Raw genomic sequence first — 19,180 nt, 5'->3', positions numbered from 1 at the left:
CATGAGCTGCTCATACAAACCTAAATATTTGCTTTACTTGTTGTTATTTCTCTCCTATGGTGCCCATTAGCAGAACATTTACAGTTCTGCGATAACTGCAGCCTTGAGATGCCTACAACCCACAGCACTGTTCTGCTCAGTGCTTTTTACTGTGCAAGTGATCTTTGGACAATCTCGATCTACTATTCAAACTCAAGTACAAGCCTGTGTCCCTCCAGATTTTGCACAAGGCCCCTTTACAGCTTCAGGAAGTCTGCCAATATTCAGTAAGTCTCATACTTGATCTGATTAAATACAAGCCAAAAGTCCCATAAGGAATGATGTGGCACGAGGTGAAATCTACACCGACACCCAATGTGAGTAAATGCACAGCAGCCAGACGTACATGAGACATTATTCATGAGGGGCATTATAACTTGTCAAACACAGGTGTAAGTAATAACATTTATAATGGCCACATTTCATTAAATTGCTCCATGCAGCAGGCTCCGTTTCCCAAAAGCATCTTAAGGTTATAATGATCTTAGCCCATAGATTTACAATTGAACTAAGAGCATCTTAGCCTTAAGATGCTTTTGGGAAACAGGGCCCTGGCTTATTGGAACACATAAATAAAATGAAGACATCATTGAGTTTCACCTGTGTTGTTTCTGCTATGTATCAAAATGTATTCTGTGAGAAGAGAGAAAGGAAAACTTTCTTTTTTGGCAAATTTGGCAACTTTCAGAGTCAGGTAATTGGCAACTGCACTATGGTTAAAGTATGTTCAGGATTAAGCAACAAAAAGTTGGTAAACATCAAAAGGCAAACCAAAATTGCAGGTCTGTCTCCTGCATTAAAGTCAAACATGCTAAACCCACACTTCATCCTGCACTAGAACTGAACGTTAAAATTGAACGTAAATTGTGAGGGGTGCAAACATAATTCTCATAATCCTGGGCTGGGGCCTTCAGGTTGTGATAAACTGATGGGTATGCTCCCTATGCCAGTACCTACTGCAACCCCTGCATTTATGATTCATTACTGTGAAATTAAGTATGTGTGATACCTTGCATTCCTCCAAATTTTATGTCTTTTAGTAATGAGACACAGTTCTACAAACATGCTAGCAGCATCAGCGTGTCACCAAGCCAATATTTGCTGATAAGTGCGAAACATAAAGTACAGATGAGGCAGATCGGAATGTTATTAGCTTTTTCAGCAGTTGGTGATAAACCAAAGTATTGGACAAAATGTCAATTTTGATCTGATAATGGAGCCAGAGGAAGGGTCGGGGCATCACCAAAGACCGTAAATGTATGTAGACCTACCAAATTTCATCATAATCCATCCAATAGCTGTTGAAAAATTTCACTTAAAACTATAAATGTGAGCCTCATGCTGGAACCAGAGGAAAAGTCCATCAACAATATCATTGTAATTCATGAATGTATGTGAAACATTTCATGGCAATCCAGCCAATAGTTGTTAAGACATTTAAGTCTGGGATCAAAGTGGTAGATGACAACATTGCCATTTATAAAACCATGTCACTAGTAAAATACTGAAAAAAATCTGCTGTACTCCCTTTCCGCATTCACATACATTCCTTCACCTTCTCCAGAAGTGCTGGAGGCATTTGCAATTTACACCCTAGGTCTTTATTATACCTACTTCATAATATTCTGGACTGGTGCATTAACGGATACTCATTAAGCCATTGATAGCTGCAGCCAAACTGTTTACTCTAAATTGAAAGGTCCATTGAAAGGTACAAATGTAGAGTGCGCTAGAAATTTGCCAGAGCGTATGATAGTGTTTCTTCACTGACTGATGAGTGTTGATTGATGAGTCGCTTGTTCTCTCATTGAGCTGATTTGTCTTTGCAGGGGGCTGTTGAAACTGTCTGAAGTGCTGCATTAACTCAGATGGGTGATGACTGATGGAAGCGCTGGAATGCTGTACACCTTTACGCTGTCAGAGGAAGATTAACATTGATGTGAATAACTTTTCATTTTGCTGCATGTAAATAATTATAGAATAGAAACATTTCCTTTACATTATTAGATATCTATATGATCCCCTGTGGTTGTTGGCACTTGACTGTCACACCTTTAACACAAAAGGTCTGTGAACTGCCAATAGACTTGGAGTCGCATATTCCAGCATGAGACTAAAGCCACATGACCATATGCCCAACCCATCTTTGCAGAATCCCCATTGGCAGATATGTGTTTGTATATGATTGGCTAAATGTTACTTGAATTGTGTTTTGTGATGACCCTGAAGGAGGCCACAAGCCAAAATGCATCAGTCTAATAAAGTTCTTTTCCATACTGCAAGTGTTGCTAGAGTTTTGACCTCATTTGACTTTTTCCTTTCTCAATTCACCTTAGAAGTGGGTGAAGTTGTGCCAGAAAGCTTTACTTTGTTTTATGGATAGGCGACCAAATGCCTAAAAGTGTCTATCAGAGTAAAACCAGTAACTTCTCTACTTCCTCTTTCTCTTGGTCTTTTTAGGCTTGTCAGATCTATTAAATGATACTTAAACATAAACGACATTAAATAAACCTTCCATCCATAACTGAAACATCAGTTCACCAAAGCTACCATCTGACCCTTGTTCATCCCAGGTCAAGAAGTAGGCTGAGAGGCCATGTGAGACGACTCACACTGACTCATGTTCAATCTACCACAAGCACAGTTCAAACCTGCATCACTGCATCAGTCTGAACAGGGAATCTGTTGGAGCTAAGGAAATCAGCTAAACCCAGTACTCCACTGGGAGAAATCTTATCTTTTATCCACACAAGTGCAAACTTTGGATTTAGCACAGTCAGCACTGTAACTATCTATAATGCTGCAGGAGGAACTCTGGGACGATCAATAGTTCTTGATAATATCCTGATTATTAAGGCCTGCTGGGATGACCCTGAAACTGCTCCACCTACTACATGTTCATTCTGAAATTGAGGACCCAGAATCAGCTGACCAAAACACTCCACATGAGGTCAATAATAATGGATGACGAGCCAACTGCAAGTAAGTTTAATATTCAGACAGCACACTCACGCTTGTGGTTGTTCTTGCGCTGGAAGGGTAGCGTGTGTCGCTCTGAGTCTTCCTCCCCCTCCTCATCTGCCAGGTGGGTGTGAGTATAATGGTAACTCAGCCCTGGGCGGTTCTTATAGCGCTTTCCACAGACTGAAACACACACACATACAGTATATAACATTAGTATTCTCTACATGTAAGTTAAGAATAGGTACATGAAGAGAAATGTGAATGAGGATGTAATGTTGCACTCACTGTCACAGACGTAAGGCTTGTCTCTGTCTTCAATGGCAGGCAGCTCTTGTCTCTTTCTCATGCCCCCAACACCATAGGCCTGAAGCAAACACACACACACACACACACACACACACACTTGTAAACAACTCAGACTACCACAGGCAAAATCACACACGTACATAAGATACACACGAAAAGTTTGAACTTCCCCTGTATGCACGCATACACAAAAAAGAGCGTGAGAGTACACTCCTCATTTGCGTGTTCATGTGCCTACATACTCACATATACACATTCAAGTGCACACACGTTTGCATTCTAATCATCTGCTCTCAGTGTAAAGCTGCACTTCCAGCAGGAGGGGGCTGATGACACCTAGCAGGGGAGCAACAGCTCCAATTAGCAACCCTGGTGTCTGCGTGTGAGCATGTGTATGCGCACGTGTTTGTGTGTGCATGTGTGTGTGTGTCTATGTGTATGTGTGTTTGATGTGTTCCAGAATAAATTGTTAACACTTGATTATTTTCACATAGGATGCCCGAAAAGAGTGCGGAAAAAACCTGTCTGATCTAATCAAAGTTGTAAAAAAAAAAAAAAAAGATGTCCCAGCATGATTTCAATATCCGGATGCGTTTGTATGTACCAGCATTCTTTGTAATAACTGTTGGTTTGACATTTCATTACATTACTGAATCTGGCATATACAGCAAGCACAAAATGATTCCAGATGTAGTCATACACACTGTGCGATACACATCAAGTCAAAACTATCATATCCTCCGTCCTGGATTTATTAAAAAATAAAATAAAAATTCTTGTAGATGTGATGGCAATTTTCTTCCAAGATTTTCAGGTTTTTACTACAAATTCACACCAGTTGTGCTCAAGTATTTCACATTTGAATATCTCATAGGCTGTCATCTTAAACTTTCACCTCAGGCTCATCACAGAGTGACCGTGACCTCAGTCTGGTTCATTTTTGCAGACTGTGGCTTCCTTCTCTTCACTTACAGCCAAAAGTATAAAATGTCATTGTTGTCTTACCCGTGCTTTGGTACGGTTCTTTCTTTTAGGAACGTCTTCCTCCATCTCATCCACCTCCAGCTCGTGAGGGAAATCCCCGACAAGCAACTTCTATGGATGAGATATAGAAGGACAGAGAGGGAACATGATGGACTGTGAGACAGGTTAGTTTGTTTCTGTTTTTCTTTTCTTTTCTTTTCTTTTATTTTATTTTATTTTATTTTATTTTATTTTATTTTATTTTATTTTATTTTATTTTATTTTCAGTCATCTCTGACTCAACTTGCTTTTGCCTTGTTTCACTTGGACTCATGGGTGGTCACCCCCCTGCTGATTTTGGGGGTGTTTGCTTAATCCCAGTGCAGCAAACAGCTATAAGAGCAGAACCATTAACACAAAATACAGTCAAATGTGTCAAATGTGTTCATTGAAACAAATGATCCGATGCGCAACTTCTTCAACTGAAGGGATTCAAAATGCAATTTAGTATTCCACTTCTATGAAGCCAGGGGACTAAGCAGCAAAGGCAGAAATATCCTATCCTGATTTTTGTTCCCTCATATGCATGAAAACTTTCCTATAGATAACCTCTTTTATGAGACCTAACATCCACTTCTTTCAAACCCCTCACTTGTTTGTAATGTAGTGCAGTGTGAAATCGGTAGAGTGCCCCTTTAAGACAAGAGGCTTTAGTTTTTATGTCTTTATAGGAAAACACAAGCTTTATGTAAAAATCTTTTAATCTGATTATGGTAAAAAGATAACAGTAAGGCACTGTAGTAAAGCCCAGCTGACAGAGCCTCGAGCTTGGCTGGAGTTAGAGGAAGCCCTGGGTTAGAGGCCCTACACATTACTTTAGCTCTCAAAGAGCTGTGAGGGCCACTCACTCAGCAGCTGATTGATTAGCTGTCCATCTGAGTTCAAGAGTTCAAGAGCAGCGGCCTCTAGCCAGTGAAATACTCAGCCAGATGGGCATTAAGTTTTTGCTCAGAAGTTAGAGTGCCACATGTTGGATAAAGAGTGGGCAAAGAGCAAACAGGCAGTTCTTCACTCAAACATAAAACATACGAGTGGATTCCCTGTAAAACGCCAATACTGGCTGCAATGCAATGGCACAGAGTCACATGCGCATATACACACACTCTGCGGCAGGAGGGAGTTGTCAGAGCCGTGGGAGCCATGTCACCAACAGAACACACACTCAGAGAAAGACAAAGGCAGAGACAGACAAAGAAACACAAACACACAGACAGATGAAAAGAGATAGAAAGGCTGACATAAGAGGAAAACAACAAGTACAAGACACAGACAACAGCGGAACCAAAGAGGGAAATGAGAGAGGGAAGAAAGAGAAACCATGAGTCTCACCTGACACTCGCTCATTGGCTCTTCTTCCTTGGTTTCTACCTTCTTGTCCAGGGTTTCCCCTGCAAGCAGCGACTCCAGCACGGGACCATCAGGGATACCCCCCTCCTTCTTTAGAGAGGCCTCATAGTCTGGGGAATGAGGCAATTACAATCAGAGAACAGCAGAGATCTTGCATTCATGCTGACATGCACATTGAAGATGACACTGCCCTGAGGAAACAAAATGTTGCTGGTTCACGAAGGCACAAGTACCTCTGCTGGGTACAGAGGCTGAAGTGATCATCTGCAATTTGTATGAAATGTCACATGATTGAGGGTGTTACATGGCAGAAGTCTCAACATTTTCTTTACTGATATTTTCTCTTCATGTAACCTATCTATACAGAATAAAACTTAAAGCTACTCAAGGGGAAATAAAAGGAGGACGCTAGCAGCCGTTATGTTTGCTATATAGTATTTTCAGTATGTTGTTATTGAAATTTGAATATGGACTTATAGACCACCCTTACACTAACAGCAAACACAACAAAAAAACAAACAACGACAAATAAAAGGCAAAAGTGGAACATTTAAGGGGTTCAACTAATGGTAAAAGTTCCTCAGATGGGCCGGCCCATTTACTCCTTACCAATTTTGAACTCGATCGGTACAAGCCGCGGGTCCTCCAAGATGTTTAGCCGTCTCTTCTTGCGCCAGCAGCGAGCGGGATATGTGTACAACTGACCTGGAGCATGACCTAAAACACAGCGGAATAAACAGCTTGATATAGGACATGCAAACATGACTCATCAGTGTATGAACAAAATCTGTACCAGATGGATTATTAGTTGTTGTTTTGTTAATGTGTGCTCTCTGACACTGCCCTTACTTAGGGACTGTGGTGCTTTGAGCAAAATGCTAACACATCTAGCTTAACATATGAGCATGCTAACATTTGCTAATGAGCACGTAATGCAAGTACAACAAAAGGCTGATGGGAATGTCATTAGTTTTGCAGGTATTTGGTGTTAAACTAAAGTATAGAAACCAATAGTGACCTGGTGATGACACTAGAAGAAAAGTTTAGGTTTAGTAGAGTTACTACAATTGATCCAGACAGGAACATGAATGTGTGCACCAAATTTCATAACAAATCAAATAAGGTCAAGACATTTTTATGTTTTATGCTACAAATGATGATGTCTCTTATTTGTGATTTATTTAAGCTTTCATGTCTCTTAAAAAGGGTGATTGCTAACAAGTGGTTAAATGAGTCAGAGATTATTGGGGACGTTAATGGTCATCATGCCGAACACAAAAATCGATCTCACCTTTACAGCCTTGTTGTGTTTATACTCAAGCTTGTGTAAACTAATTAACTTTGTAAGAGGAAAGGCCTTTATAGAGGAGGTCAGAGCTAAATCAAACTACAAGTTGGAAGTTTAGTGGTGGTAATGTTTAAGTCATGCGACTGTGGTGTAGTTTGTTTATAGCCTTTTAGCTTTTTACTTTTAGCGATTGTGTTTGGGATTCAAACATCATAAAAGAGGTGTTCATTTGTGAAGATTATCCTGCTGAAAAAATGTGTGAGTATCATAAACTTTTATAAACGTCGCAGAGCTTATTTTTTGCAGTAATCCAAAAGCCAGTTGGCTTTTTGTCAAGGTACCTGGGGTGATGCTAACATCTGGGTTGGCCTTCAAAAATACATCATCCCTGCAGCACTCTATTGTGGTAAAAGAAATGGACCGACTGATTGTCATATCTATGCCTTGAGCCATAGCTCTAGCATGGCCAAAAATATAAATGGTCGTGGTGTAAAAGGTTGTCTTTGGTACTGTACATGCTTCCAAACCAGATCTGTGTAATTATTAATTCAGTTTTTAAATATAGAGTAAACTACTTTTTGGTGGTTGTGGAAAACTTTATCTCAAGGCTGTTTCTAATGAAAAGTTAGCCATTAAAAATCACTTAAACTAGCCAAATAGGGATAAAACCTTAAATCTTACACACATGCAAATCATTTCAATGAATTTAATTCAATACTATTGTTTGCAAATCAAGTTAGAACTGAAAACTAACTAACAAACAAAAGGATTGTACTGGCAGACACCAGGCAAACCTACAAACTCAAGTTTTAACACACTCATGCACAAGTACACACACAAACACACACATAAAGTGCACTCTCTCTGGAATAGTTGGTGCCAGCGGCATATCATTGCCTACAGGGGTGTCTGATTCACTGCCAAAATACACTGATGTTACAGAGAAAGAGAAAGCGATGAGAAAACAGCCTTTGGGGGGGTAAAAAAGTTGAGGTGTGAGAGGTAGGAGGCCTGGAAAAGAGGAAAAGGAAATGAAGGAGGAAGTAAAGAGAGAAAGAAACAAGCAGAGCAGGGGAAGGAAGCCGCAGGACAAATAACTGGAGAGAAAAATTTGTGTAGCACAACAGCTGAGTACTCTTCAAGCTTCAGTCAGCCAGGTATTGAACGTATACACACACTCGCCCGCACGCACGCACGCACGCGCACACACACACACACACACACACACACACATACATACACACACACACACACACACACAGAGACACACACCCGGTCCACGGTGGTTCTTCTCCATCCAGATGTAGCAGTTGCTCTGGGCCACACCGGTCTGGGAGTCCAGGAAGGGGAGACGCATGGAGCGCTCGGCACACAGACGGGCATTGTAGCTGCGACAGTGTTCAATGGCCTCCTTATAAAACTCCTCACCAAGACTGAGGGAGGAGAAAGGGGAAAAGGAAGAGGGAGGGAAGTGTGGGGGTCAAAGGTAAAGGAGAGAGAGGGAATACAGTCCAACATCAGCAGGGAAACACTGCATGTGTGAGACTCTGTGTGTGTGTGTGTGTGTGTGTGTGTGTGTGTATGTGTGTGTGTGTGTGTGTGTGTGTGTGTGTGTGTGTGTGTGTGTGTGTGTGTGTGTGTGTGTGCAAGCGTCAAGCTGCACACACTTCTATGTGTGTGCGCATAAGTCAAAAGGGGCAGCAAGTGGACGGTCCTGGGCAGTAATAGTGTGTGTGTGTGTGTGTGTGTGTGTGTGTGTGTGTGTGTGTGTGTGTGTGTGTGTGTGTTTGACTGTGTGTTTGACTGTGTGTGTAGGCAAGCCATGGAGATGCACAGTCCTATTAACCTGGGTCACAGCAGATGAGCTGGCAGTGACACACTGTTAAAACCACTCACACACACACACACACACACACACAGTACAGTAACACAATGTGAGGACAATGTAGACTGTGCACTGTACTTTCTCACCTGTACAAGTGCGAGTTTGATTAACATTCAGTGTAATATTCTCCTCTTTGTTCCTCTGTCCCACCTTCCTTTCACCCCCCCCCCCCCCCCCACCCCCACCCCTCCCTCCCATCTCTCATCCTCCCTCTTACCTGTTCTTGATGACTGCACCTCCAGATTGCCTGTAGGGAGAAGAAGAAGAAAAAAACCAATAGATGTGTGGTGAGTCACTCATACACCCCACCCACTGTTCATTTGGCTTTTCATTCTTTTACATCTTCCCTTCACTCTGTCACACCTTCATCTTTCTCTGAATTATGTCCCTTCTCTGCTTTGTTTTTTTTTTGGCATGTTTAATTTTCACACTTTTCACATCTTACATTTTTTCTTCTATCTCTCCTCTCTTTGTCTCTCTCCTGTTAATCACTCCTCTCTCGTGTCTTCCTGCTGAGTGCAGACATCAAGGTCACTGTGCTATACAGACGGTGGTTACAGAACACACAAAACTACAGCCACACACGCACATAGTTACAGCACAGGGCCATTGGCAACCTCAGGAAAACAGTGCAGTGCAGTCACCAATATTTAGTGGATTTGGTTTATGCATCCTCTACAACATGTTACTAATTCATTGATTGATTAATTTTGCATCAACTCTCAGAGTAGATGTGCACTTGTCATCACAATTTGGTTATAACTGCACAATATGTTTATGCATTATGGTATTATGTTAAAAAGGCAAACCACCAATCTAATAATGCACTCTAGTATCATTGTCAAACTCAAAAAAAAAAAGATCACAGCTGACGCAACAGAACCAGTGATATTACCTTCTTCATTCCATGCAAACCTGCTGCCTACATTAACCACAATGCAACATGACTGTGGACAGCCAGATTTGGAAATGCAGCTAAGTTAAGCCTTAAGCAGAGATGATGAGCAGGTATCTGAAGTCTACAGAGCCTCACTTCTTTCTAACGCTACATCTCACACCTGTAGTCTTCAACCGACACTGACTCAAGTGACATCAGTTGATCAGAACACATCTAACAATTAAGTGAGTTATTAATTCTGAAACTTTTGTTGAAGTTTTAAAACTTTGAAAGCACATAAAGCTACATCTAAAAGAATCTGGCCAGACAATTACAGAAGAACTCATTGCATAGTGTATAAAAAAAACAAACCATGAACTTATTCTGGCTTCATCCATAAGTCACCTTTTTGTAATAATTGGGTGAAATCTTTTGTTGTAAAATAAATTATTTTACATAAAATTCAAAATTACAAATCAAGGAATCCTGGGGAATATGTTTTTATCCCATATTAGCGCTATCTGCACCAAAATCTAATCAGTTCCTTCTTGGCCCAAGGCCTAGAATTCTGCCAAATTCTGCTGAAATCTGTTAAATAGTTTTTGAGATATCTGCTAATTAACAGACAAAAAGCAAACCAACTCAGGGGACTAAAAGCCTCCTTGGCTGGGATAATTATTGAAATTTGCCACAACAACGCACTATAACAACACTGTAAAGGTACAAACTGAGCATGTAATCATCTTTTATTAGAAGAAAAGCAAACTTAGGTTTGAAAGTATTGAAAAGACACTCAAACAAAACAAAGATTATGTATGGTTTAATGTCCTTAGATACGTGATTAAAGCTGGTTTTTCACATGGGGGGGTGAAAATGTCAAGTAGAATCAACTATCCTGGTTGGAAATAAGGAACAGGGACAGATTCAACTCTGCCATCAGACCCAGCAGATGCTGGTGAGGTCTGACAGCTTGTGCATGGCGTCTTCAAAACCTCCTAAACCAGTTCTGCGACCTCGCAGGCCGTCATTGGACATGTGACATTTAAAGGATGTGATGAGGGCGTCAATATGTGGGGTGCACTGTGATCATGTCCGTTAATGTGTCGCTGGGAATTAGCTGCTTGCCTTCTGCTGAAGACAGCATATTTCTTTACAGCTCAGAGCCTGCAACTGGCTGTACATATGACCATAGAGTATTTTATGGAGGTGCGTCATCAGAACTTTTCTTCACCTGGCTTCACTTTGCTTCAGTGATCCTCCCTGCAGTTTACAATAAACAAATGAAGAATGGAGCAGGATGGAGGCCTGTCCAAAAAAATAGCACGTTGCACACAGCCAGTCAGACACTGTTCAATCATTATAAAATACTGCAGGTAAAAGCAGAGTTTGTACAAGCAGAAGCGTGGCTATAATAGAGGGGCAACCATTCCCTTGGACACAAGTATTCCTACTGTTTGCATATAAATAGTCATGAAGTGGGAAAATAAACACTCACACACACTGAGAGGTGCTCAAACTGTCGCATACATTCAAACAACACAGGTCCACAAAGCCTTACATACTGCCTTTTAAAATATTAAGAGTAACATGCTGAATAAAAGACTTGAACTTCAAGAGTTGCACTGGTGACCAAAGTGGAATACCAGAGAGAGAGCGACTGAGTGGGGGTAAAAAAAGAAAACATTGAAAATGCAAAAAAGCTCACCCCTGAGCTCCCCATCCAGCTCCTCCCTTAGCACTACTTTCACTTCAAACCCTGCTCCCTTCCATCCCTCCATCACCTCCATCCCTCTCTCCTCCGCTGCCTTTATAGGTGCTGCAATAAGTCCCCCCGCGATAATAAGTTGACAGCTGTAGAAAATGGCTTCTTTCAATTGGGGTGCTCCCAATCTCATTATATTGTGATAGCAGAGCTGCATGACTGTTTGGAGGCTTGTACGGGGGAAGTGCAGAGGCACTCAGAGTGGAGGCTGAGAGGCAGATGCACAAAGAGAAAGAGAAAGTTGGGAGAAGATACTTGAGGAAAGAGTGAATGGGGAACGAGAAGGGCAGAGGGGAGAAAATGAGAAAACACAGCGGAATAGGCAAAGTCACAAAGTAAAGGGGTGAGTAGAGGAAAGGGACAAAAAGTGAGCAATGGACAGAGAGACACAGATGTACTGAGCTCTGCAGTGCCGGAGCAGGATGACCTGAGAAAAGCTTAGCTGTCTGATGTTTAACAGAGAGCTGCAACCACATGTCTCTGGACTAGGAACCCTCTATTTCAGCTGCGTTATGCCCATCAGAGAAAAATCACACTTTCAACATCAACTTGTAAAGTAATAATCTTGTGCCATCAAGATTTGATTAAAAATTGCTTTGAAGGGTCAACAACAGCCGAAAGAACGTGATCAGCAAACATCCCCTCAAATGCTATCGCTCATCATGCTGACCAGCTTGATATGAGTAGAATAGTAAGGCTGAATATCAGAGAAATAAACCTGTTCTTAATTCAGCAAGGGACACCCTGTCCTCCCTCATGGATTGCATGAGTAACACAGATAACTCTTTAAAAACCACTTCTGATAGAAAGGACTATTATATGAAGTTAATTTTCACTCTGGCTGATGCAGTTGCTTTGAGGTTAGCAGCCACTGGTACGTTCATCAGTCGCCATACGTCCTGTCTGAGTGTAAAGATAAAGCTAAGTGGCACTGTGCATGTGCAGTACAGCAGAGAATTACATACGTAGTTACACATTTTATGAATTACATTTATCTGGTTTGTTGGCAAGACTTGGATCAGACGGTGCTTGCTAAATATGAAGCTAACTCATAGCCAGGAGACTGTTAGCTTAGCTTACCACATAGACTGCAAACAGGATCTTGTTTGTTTAATGCATACAAACATTTTCTTTTGATTCAGTAGTGAAACAGTAACGGACATTTAAAGTGGCCTAAAAGAAATAGTTGAATTTGTAAATTTTAGCTTTTTTAACCAAGAAAACATAGGAATGTTGACATGTCCTGTAGCCTGATATTTATTTGCTATTTATGTACTGATAATGTTGATTGTATTGTATTGTCTTTGCTTGCTGTTCCCTTGTTGTTTTGTTGTTGTTTTGTGGTCATGTGTTATTCTGGAGCACTACAATGGAAATAGCTTTTGGGCTTTATTGTGTTTTCATCCTATGTAATTTTTTAATGTATGTAATGACAGTGCAACATGTGTTTCAATAATAATCAAATAAATTCATTCATTCAGTTTTCTCAAAATGCCCACAAACAGTATAAATATATATATACAGTATATACACATACATATATACATATATACACACACGTGTGTGTGTGTGTATATATATATATATATATATATATATATATATATATATATATATATATATACACACACATATACACACTAGCTACTGTGGTCATACTGAATATCACAGGCAGGTTGCTGAAAAAGAAACCAAACTGCCCATCATCAAACCACACCACAGATGAAGAAAGGGGAAACCTGACGCTGAGCCAACCCACACATTGGGTATATGTCTCATTCAGCATGAAAACTAATTTTACCATTACTATTCAATTTAATTTTTGTAATAGTTTCAACATTTACTTCTATTTCAGGTTCATTCCAGATATATTTTAGACTAATGGATGCACACAGACTCACAAGTGCACAGAGAAATACTAGCAGTTTTAGTAATTAACTGGAATAGAGCCAGCTCTCCTACAAACTGGAGCTGACTACCAAAAATGTCCAAGCAGACATGACGGAAATGACAATCACACAGGCCTGCACTGTGCAAGGGCACAAAAACAGTACAAAGGACACCTGTACCATGTGCACACACGCATGGAGAGATGTATGCTAGCAAATACATGCAAATACTGTAAAGAAACAAAGCAAAGAGGACATACATTAATATGCATGCACACACAGAAATATAACAAAGAGTTCCATGCATACACACGTGGTATGGACGATATGAACCTCTAACAAGAGGAATACACACACTAAATCATGATTAGATGAGGAAAAGGAATGAGAGTGCCTAGAGCATGTAGTTTGTTTGTACATGTGTGTATGAATCCTAAGCCCGCACTGAGCTCTCTGCCTCAGCCTGCACTAAGCAAACAGCAGGGAGGGAGAGGCCTTCATGAAAACACTGAAGAAACTTGTACACACACACACACACACACACACACACACACACACACAAATAAACACACTTATGTTCCTGACAGGCAGTTGACATACAGCTTTCCTAAAAAGCACAGCCGTCCCACCAGGCTCACCCTGGCCTATTGTCTGAATCTCTGGGTGATCCTTCACGTCCCGTCCAGCAGGAACAGTCCACTTCAGCGCACACTGAGCCTCAGTCCAGTGTTGCATCCACACTCTGCTAAAACACACACACACTGCCGGCAGCAATTTATGGTTAAGGCGCAATTAACCACACCAATTAGCTGGTTCTCCAACAAATAGAGAAACAGAGAGCTCCCCCTAGAGGTGAAATTACATCATTGAAGAGAAAGGGGGAATCATAAAAATTTATCCACAATTACAACAAAAAAAACTCAATGCCAACAAAAGATTTCATTTCAATGGTGGTTTCCAACTGGGTGAAATGAGGTAATTAAACTGGAAGGAAATGAAGTAGTCTACATGTAAATGGCTTTATGAGGGCTGAGGGCAGATTGTATGGGAGTGCTTTGCACTTTAGATTTGTTAGCAAATGCTGCCGAGACTGTGGTTCTTAGCCCTGTGCGTGTGTGTGCGTGAGTGTGTGTCGGTGTGTGTGTTTCTTTGGGGGGTGGGGGGGGTCTTAAGGCTGTAAAAACACTTGTGCCTACATCTTGAAGTCTGTACACCTGGTCCACACACCTGTCTCATCCACCATTGTCCATCTGTGCAGTTACTATACACACACACAAACGGATGTTGTCTGGCCTACGCAGCTTTGTGTGTGTGTGCACAGTGGAGAACTAATATCAAGCGGCCTACTACTGTACTGTTTCTCCCCTCCCCCAACTCAGCCCTTCCATGGCTGAACTCAACAGATTAAACTATGCAATATCACCCTTACCAATTCACCCCTCCTCCTCCCTCTTCCCCCCTCACCTCCCCCATCCTCACCTCCCTCAATTCAATTTCTTCTCCTCTCTCTCTCTCTCAGTGAAATGATTTGTCTTTTTTCTCTCTTTTCCCAATCTGTGTGTGTGTGCGTGTGTGTGTGTGCGCATGAACACATTTTCCTGTTCTTCTTGAGATTGCTCGGCTGCTCTGACAAAGATATATATGCATGTGTGAATGTGTGTGTGTGTGTGTGTGTGTGTGCGTGTGTGTGTGCGTATTTGGGTGCACACACTCTTAGTCTTTTACACATATGCACACTGATGCAATTGTGGTCCAGCTCCTATGTCAGTAAATGAAAACAGGTACAGACATACCTTTGTGTTTCTGAGTGTGTGTGTGTGTGTGTGTGTGTGTGTGTGTGTGTGTGTATGTGACAGAGTGCATGTCAGTCAGAGAAACAAAGAGGCCACACACTCAGTTTGACAGTGACAGACAGACAGATGGACAGACAGGGGTGTGTGTGAATGTGTGTGTGGCAGTATGTGCACAGGAGCGGACGTCTGCCACACTACCAGCTGGGAAACGTCAGTTTCCTCGAATCGCTGTCACAGCACTGCGTCTGTGCATGTGTATATGTGTGTGTGTGTGTGTGTGTGAGTGTGTGTGTCTGCAACTGACTGTTTGCATATTTGAACATGACAAGATATATGACAGAGAAAAGCAGAGTGAGAGAGATAGACAGAGGCAAAGCTATGCAACAAATCACGTCACTTCTGTTAGCGCTTTGTGTTACATGCTATGTGTGATTTTAATGAAGAGCTGCGTGTCATTTCCTGTGTGTATCTTTCTTGTAGTCCGCTGGGTGTGGTTATCTCGGAGTCACTATAAAACTGTGAATTGTAGACCTCTCTGTGAATGTTTGTGTGCACGTCTCCTTTTTGTTGGGTTTGTGTCTACATATGCATGCATTCTCACATTAGTACATACCTGTTTATGCATGCTGAGTATTTGTATTTGATTCCTGGTCTGTGTGTGTGGGTGTATATAGCTCGTAGCTAGCTGCAGTGTGTATTGAGGGCAGTACATCGGGGTAAGGCAATCTGCCTCTGAACAGCTCCTTCAGGTGAGATTTATCACCACTGCACTTGGCCTCTTATTATAGCGATGGATTCCCTACCTCTGTATCTGGGTGTGTGTGCGTGCATGTGTGTGTGTGAGAGATGAGTGTATGTTTTCTTACCCCCCCCACCCCCCCACCCCCCCACCCCCCCAGCATCCTTATTAAAGTGCTGCAGAGGAGAGCAGCCATTGGTGTCTGTTGACTCCACCCTCAACAACTCCTGATAGGGATCCACTGGACATGCACAGGCACTGGGAATAATATAAATGGGGAATGACAAGAGAGGGAAAATAATGCTGAGGAGAGGAGAGGAGAGATTTGGGTTGATTCACTCTCTGCATCTCCCATGTTTTGTATTTGGACTACAAGTTCAAGCCCCAACAGAACTACAAATTCCAAATTTCCTGGCTGGAAATCATACAGGGTCCCAAAGCAGTGGAGCTGACTGACAGTCAGTTAGGTAGCACTGGAGAAATAGGTCATAGAGCTAAAAATACTTATCTATGTCTCCCTCTTTCTCTCTCTCTCCCAGTCTCTCTCTATCCTCAAAAAAAAAAATCAAAAAAAGACAAAGTAAAACAGATAGAATGTCTAAATAAGGGGATGATGAAAAGAATAACTCAGAAAAAGAAATACCCTTAAAAACATCAGACCTCAGGCTTACTCCCACGAATAGAGAAAAAAACTGAGAGCAAGAAAGGGAATGAGAGAGTGCAATTGTGTATATGTTTCCATTTGTGTGTGTATATGTATATGTGTGTGTGTGTGTGTGTGTGTGTGTGCAAGAGTCTCCATCCACACGGGTGATACCGCACAAATGAGCGAGTGAGGGAATGAAAGGGAGAGATTGAAAGAGAGAGAAAGATCTAGAAATGGATGCTCAGGCTGTGGTTTCAGCTATCGCGCGGGGCTGTTTGCACACAGAGCCGGTTATTACATGGAACTCATTTAGCTCGGCTCAGTCAGGCAGGGCAGAAATAATATTATATAGGCCCTGCCACAACCACTGCCAATACCAGAGCATACGAATATCTACATCTCCCCCTCTAACCAGCACAAAGAAGTGATATCGCTGAAATATATGCCACAACAACTGCCATTTTGACTAATTCTACCACCTGCATCTTCAGGGCCTTTGTAATGAACAGAGACACTGACTGTTAATTTCATTTAATTGCATTGTTTTATGGCTTTTGTCATCTATTTCATAAGCAGGAAGCATCAGAATCGAATCCAACCAATTGGAGGCAAGATCTACATATTTTCTTTACAACTAACATAACACTCTGATTCCACAAATTGAAAGATTGTATAATTTGGTATGAGCAGTGGACTATAAAGACTTTCTGTCAGTAGATAGTCCAAATCTACAGTAAATCCCTCTAAAGGAAGTGTTAGGAATAAGCTATCCAACTAGATTTAAAGGGATCTGACAAAATGCATAGAGAATTTCCTTCACCACTTCTTGCATATTATTTAAGTGGTGTGACATGACAAAGAAGTGATGGTGGAGGGTGGGGGTTGGGGGTGAGGGACTTGGAGGACTGAGATGGTTTGAAGCCAAAAAGAGAGGGAAAATTGGGAGAAGAGAGAGCGAGATGGAGAGGACATGGCTGAACAAAAAGGAGATGGCGAAAAAAGAGTGATGGATGGAGAAAGTGATGGAGAAAGAGGGAGGGAACGTGGGAGACGGGGCGACAGGGGTGATGGGAGGACAGAGAGGAAATAAGGGGAAGAGAGAGAAATGTGGAGAGGGAAGCAGAGGAGAAGGAGAGAAAGAGAGATTAAACAAGTCTCTAATCCAGCAGAGAGATAGGCAGAGTGAGGGCTGGTATGAGGAAATGCCCAGTAGATTGGGGCTAGCTGCTCGCTCTTTCCACTGATTTGCCTTAGCACACAACTGAACCCTCCACTGTACAGCCACACACATACAGATAAACTGGCTATCGCACTGCAAGTCCCACTCACACTTGGCTCTCCAATGGACAACAATTGTAAATGCTTCCCACAGAATTTACATGCACTAAATTAATTATAATTTATTGCACATATTCAACAAGGTTTAAGGACATGTAAGGACACAACAGGCATTGTCTCCGGTGCACAGCCAGCCAACCTGTTAGGGCTGACATTAAACCAAATTTCACTAGTTGTTTGGCCTATTTTGCTGGATCAGCCCCTAATTTGTAAACCTGTAATAGCAAGTTTGTTTGTAGACATGCTAATTATCAGGGCTTGTTTAAAAGCCCATTGCAGTGTGGTAACTGGGACATAGTTAAACCCATACTGTGCAACGATGGCATTTATACTGTTGGTGAGATGTTATAGGCAGTGTTGATTGCTGTGGCCTTGCATAATAAATGCATTCAACTTTATTTCTGCACATAGGGTCAGATGCTATCGTCAAACAGTGTACCAGGATCTCTGCAGGACTGAAACTGACTGACAATCCGACTGCTTGTTGTGTGCCTTTTTTTCCTCTTTTGTCTAACTTACTTAACACTTAAAAGTCAATTCAAGGCCACCACCGCATTGAAAATTGGGCATTAATTCATTCTAGCTGACCCTGGGTCTATTTCTTTTTTATTACAATTTACTTTCTACTATTCTATTCTGTTCTCTTCCTGAAACGACAGTCTTTTCTCACTCTGCCCAAGTATATATTCCATGCAAATCAGTCAATTTAATCCCCTGACATAGTGTCACTAAGGGCCTCTGGGAGCAATCGGGCCACATTGTGGCTCTGCTTGGACGAGCACCCCATACAGGAGAGGAGGAGAGGAGAGGAGGGGAGATGGTGCTCTGAACTCAAAGGTCCAACAACACATCCTCCATCCAGTGCATCTGTCCATTCCTGTCCCATCATCAAATAATATTACTGAATATCATCTTATTAGAGTATGCCTTTGAATTGCCAGTCTTACACTTTATTGTACCATTATTAAGCTGTTTGTTATTTTGAGAGTAAAATTCATTTTGCCAAAACAGTAAAAAAAAAAATATATATATATATATACTGTTACAACCAACCAGGGCAGCACGCAGTTGCCCAGTGAGTACCATTGCAATCCCCTCTCCTGTCAAGTGCTCTTCAAAACAGGCACGTACAGGGCAGTCGTTCATGGAATTGCACGAAATGTCGCCTGTGTCTGCATCTCAGAGAGGCTGACAAACAGAGAGACAGTCAAGCAGACAGACAGACAGGCAAGCAGACAGACAGACACATAGACAGGTAGGCAATCTATATCCCATATCCCTGCC

The 19,180-nt window shown here is 41.7% G+C and overlaps 1 protein-coding gene across 1 annotated transcript in view; it reads right to left on the bottom strand.

The window, feature by feature from the left end:
* Positions 1-19,180, bottom strand: part of dpf1 (double PHD fingers 1) — a 41,766-nt gene that overhangs the window by 20,950 nt on the left and 1,636 nt on the right. The window contains exons 2-8 of the mRNA XM_071497012.1: positions 9,070-9,099; positions 8,240-8,400; positions 6,289-6,396; positions 5,662-5,789; positions 4,315-4,404; positions 3,289-3,367; positions 3,052-3,183 (exon numbers count right to left, since the gene is read on the bottom strand). Of these exons, the coding sequence (XP_071353113.1) occupies positions 3,052-3,183; positions 3,289-3,367; positions 4,315-4,404; positions 5,662-5,789; positions 6,289-6,396; positions 8,240-8,400; positions 9,070-9,099 (728 nt within the window). The remainder of the gene's footprint in view (positions 1-3,051; positions 3,184-3,288; positions 3,368-4,314; positions 4,405-5,661; positions 5,790-6,288; positions 6,397-8,239; positions 8,401-9,069; positions 9,100-19,180) is intronic.

This window comes from Trachinotus anak, unplaced genomic scaffold (genome assembly GCF_046630095.1).
Source record: "Trachinotus anak isolate AG129_WGS33_773 ecotype Australia unplaced genomic scaffold, CSIRO_AGI_Tana_v1 ptg000014l, whole genome shotgun sequence".
NCBI lineage: Eukaryota > Metazoa > Chordata > Actinopteri > Carangiformes > Carangidae > Trachinotus > Trachinotus anak.
This window is presented reverse-complemented; position numbering and strand designations above follow the sequence as displayed.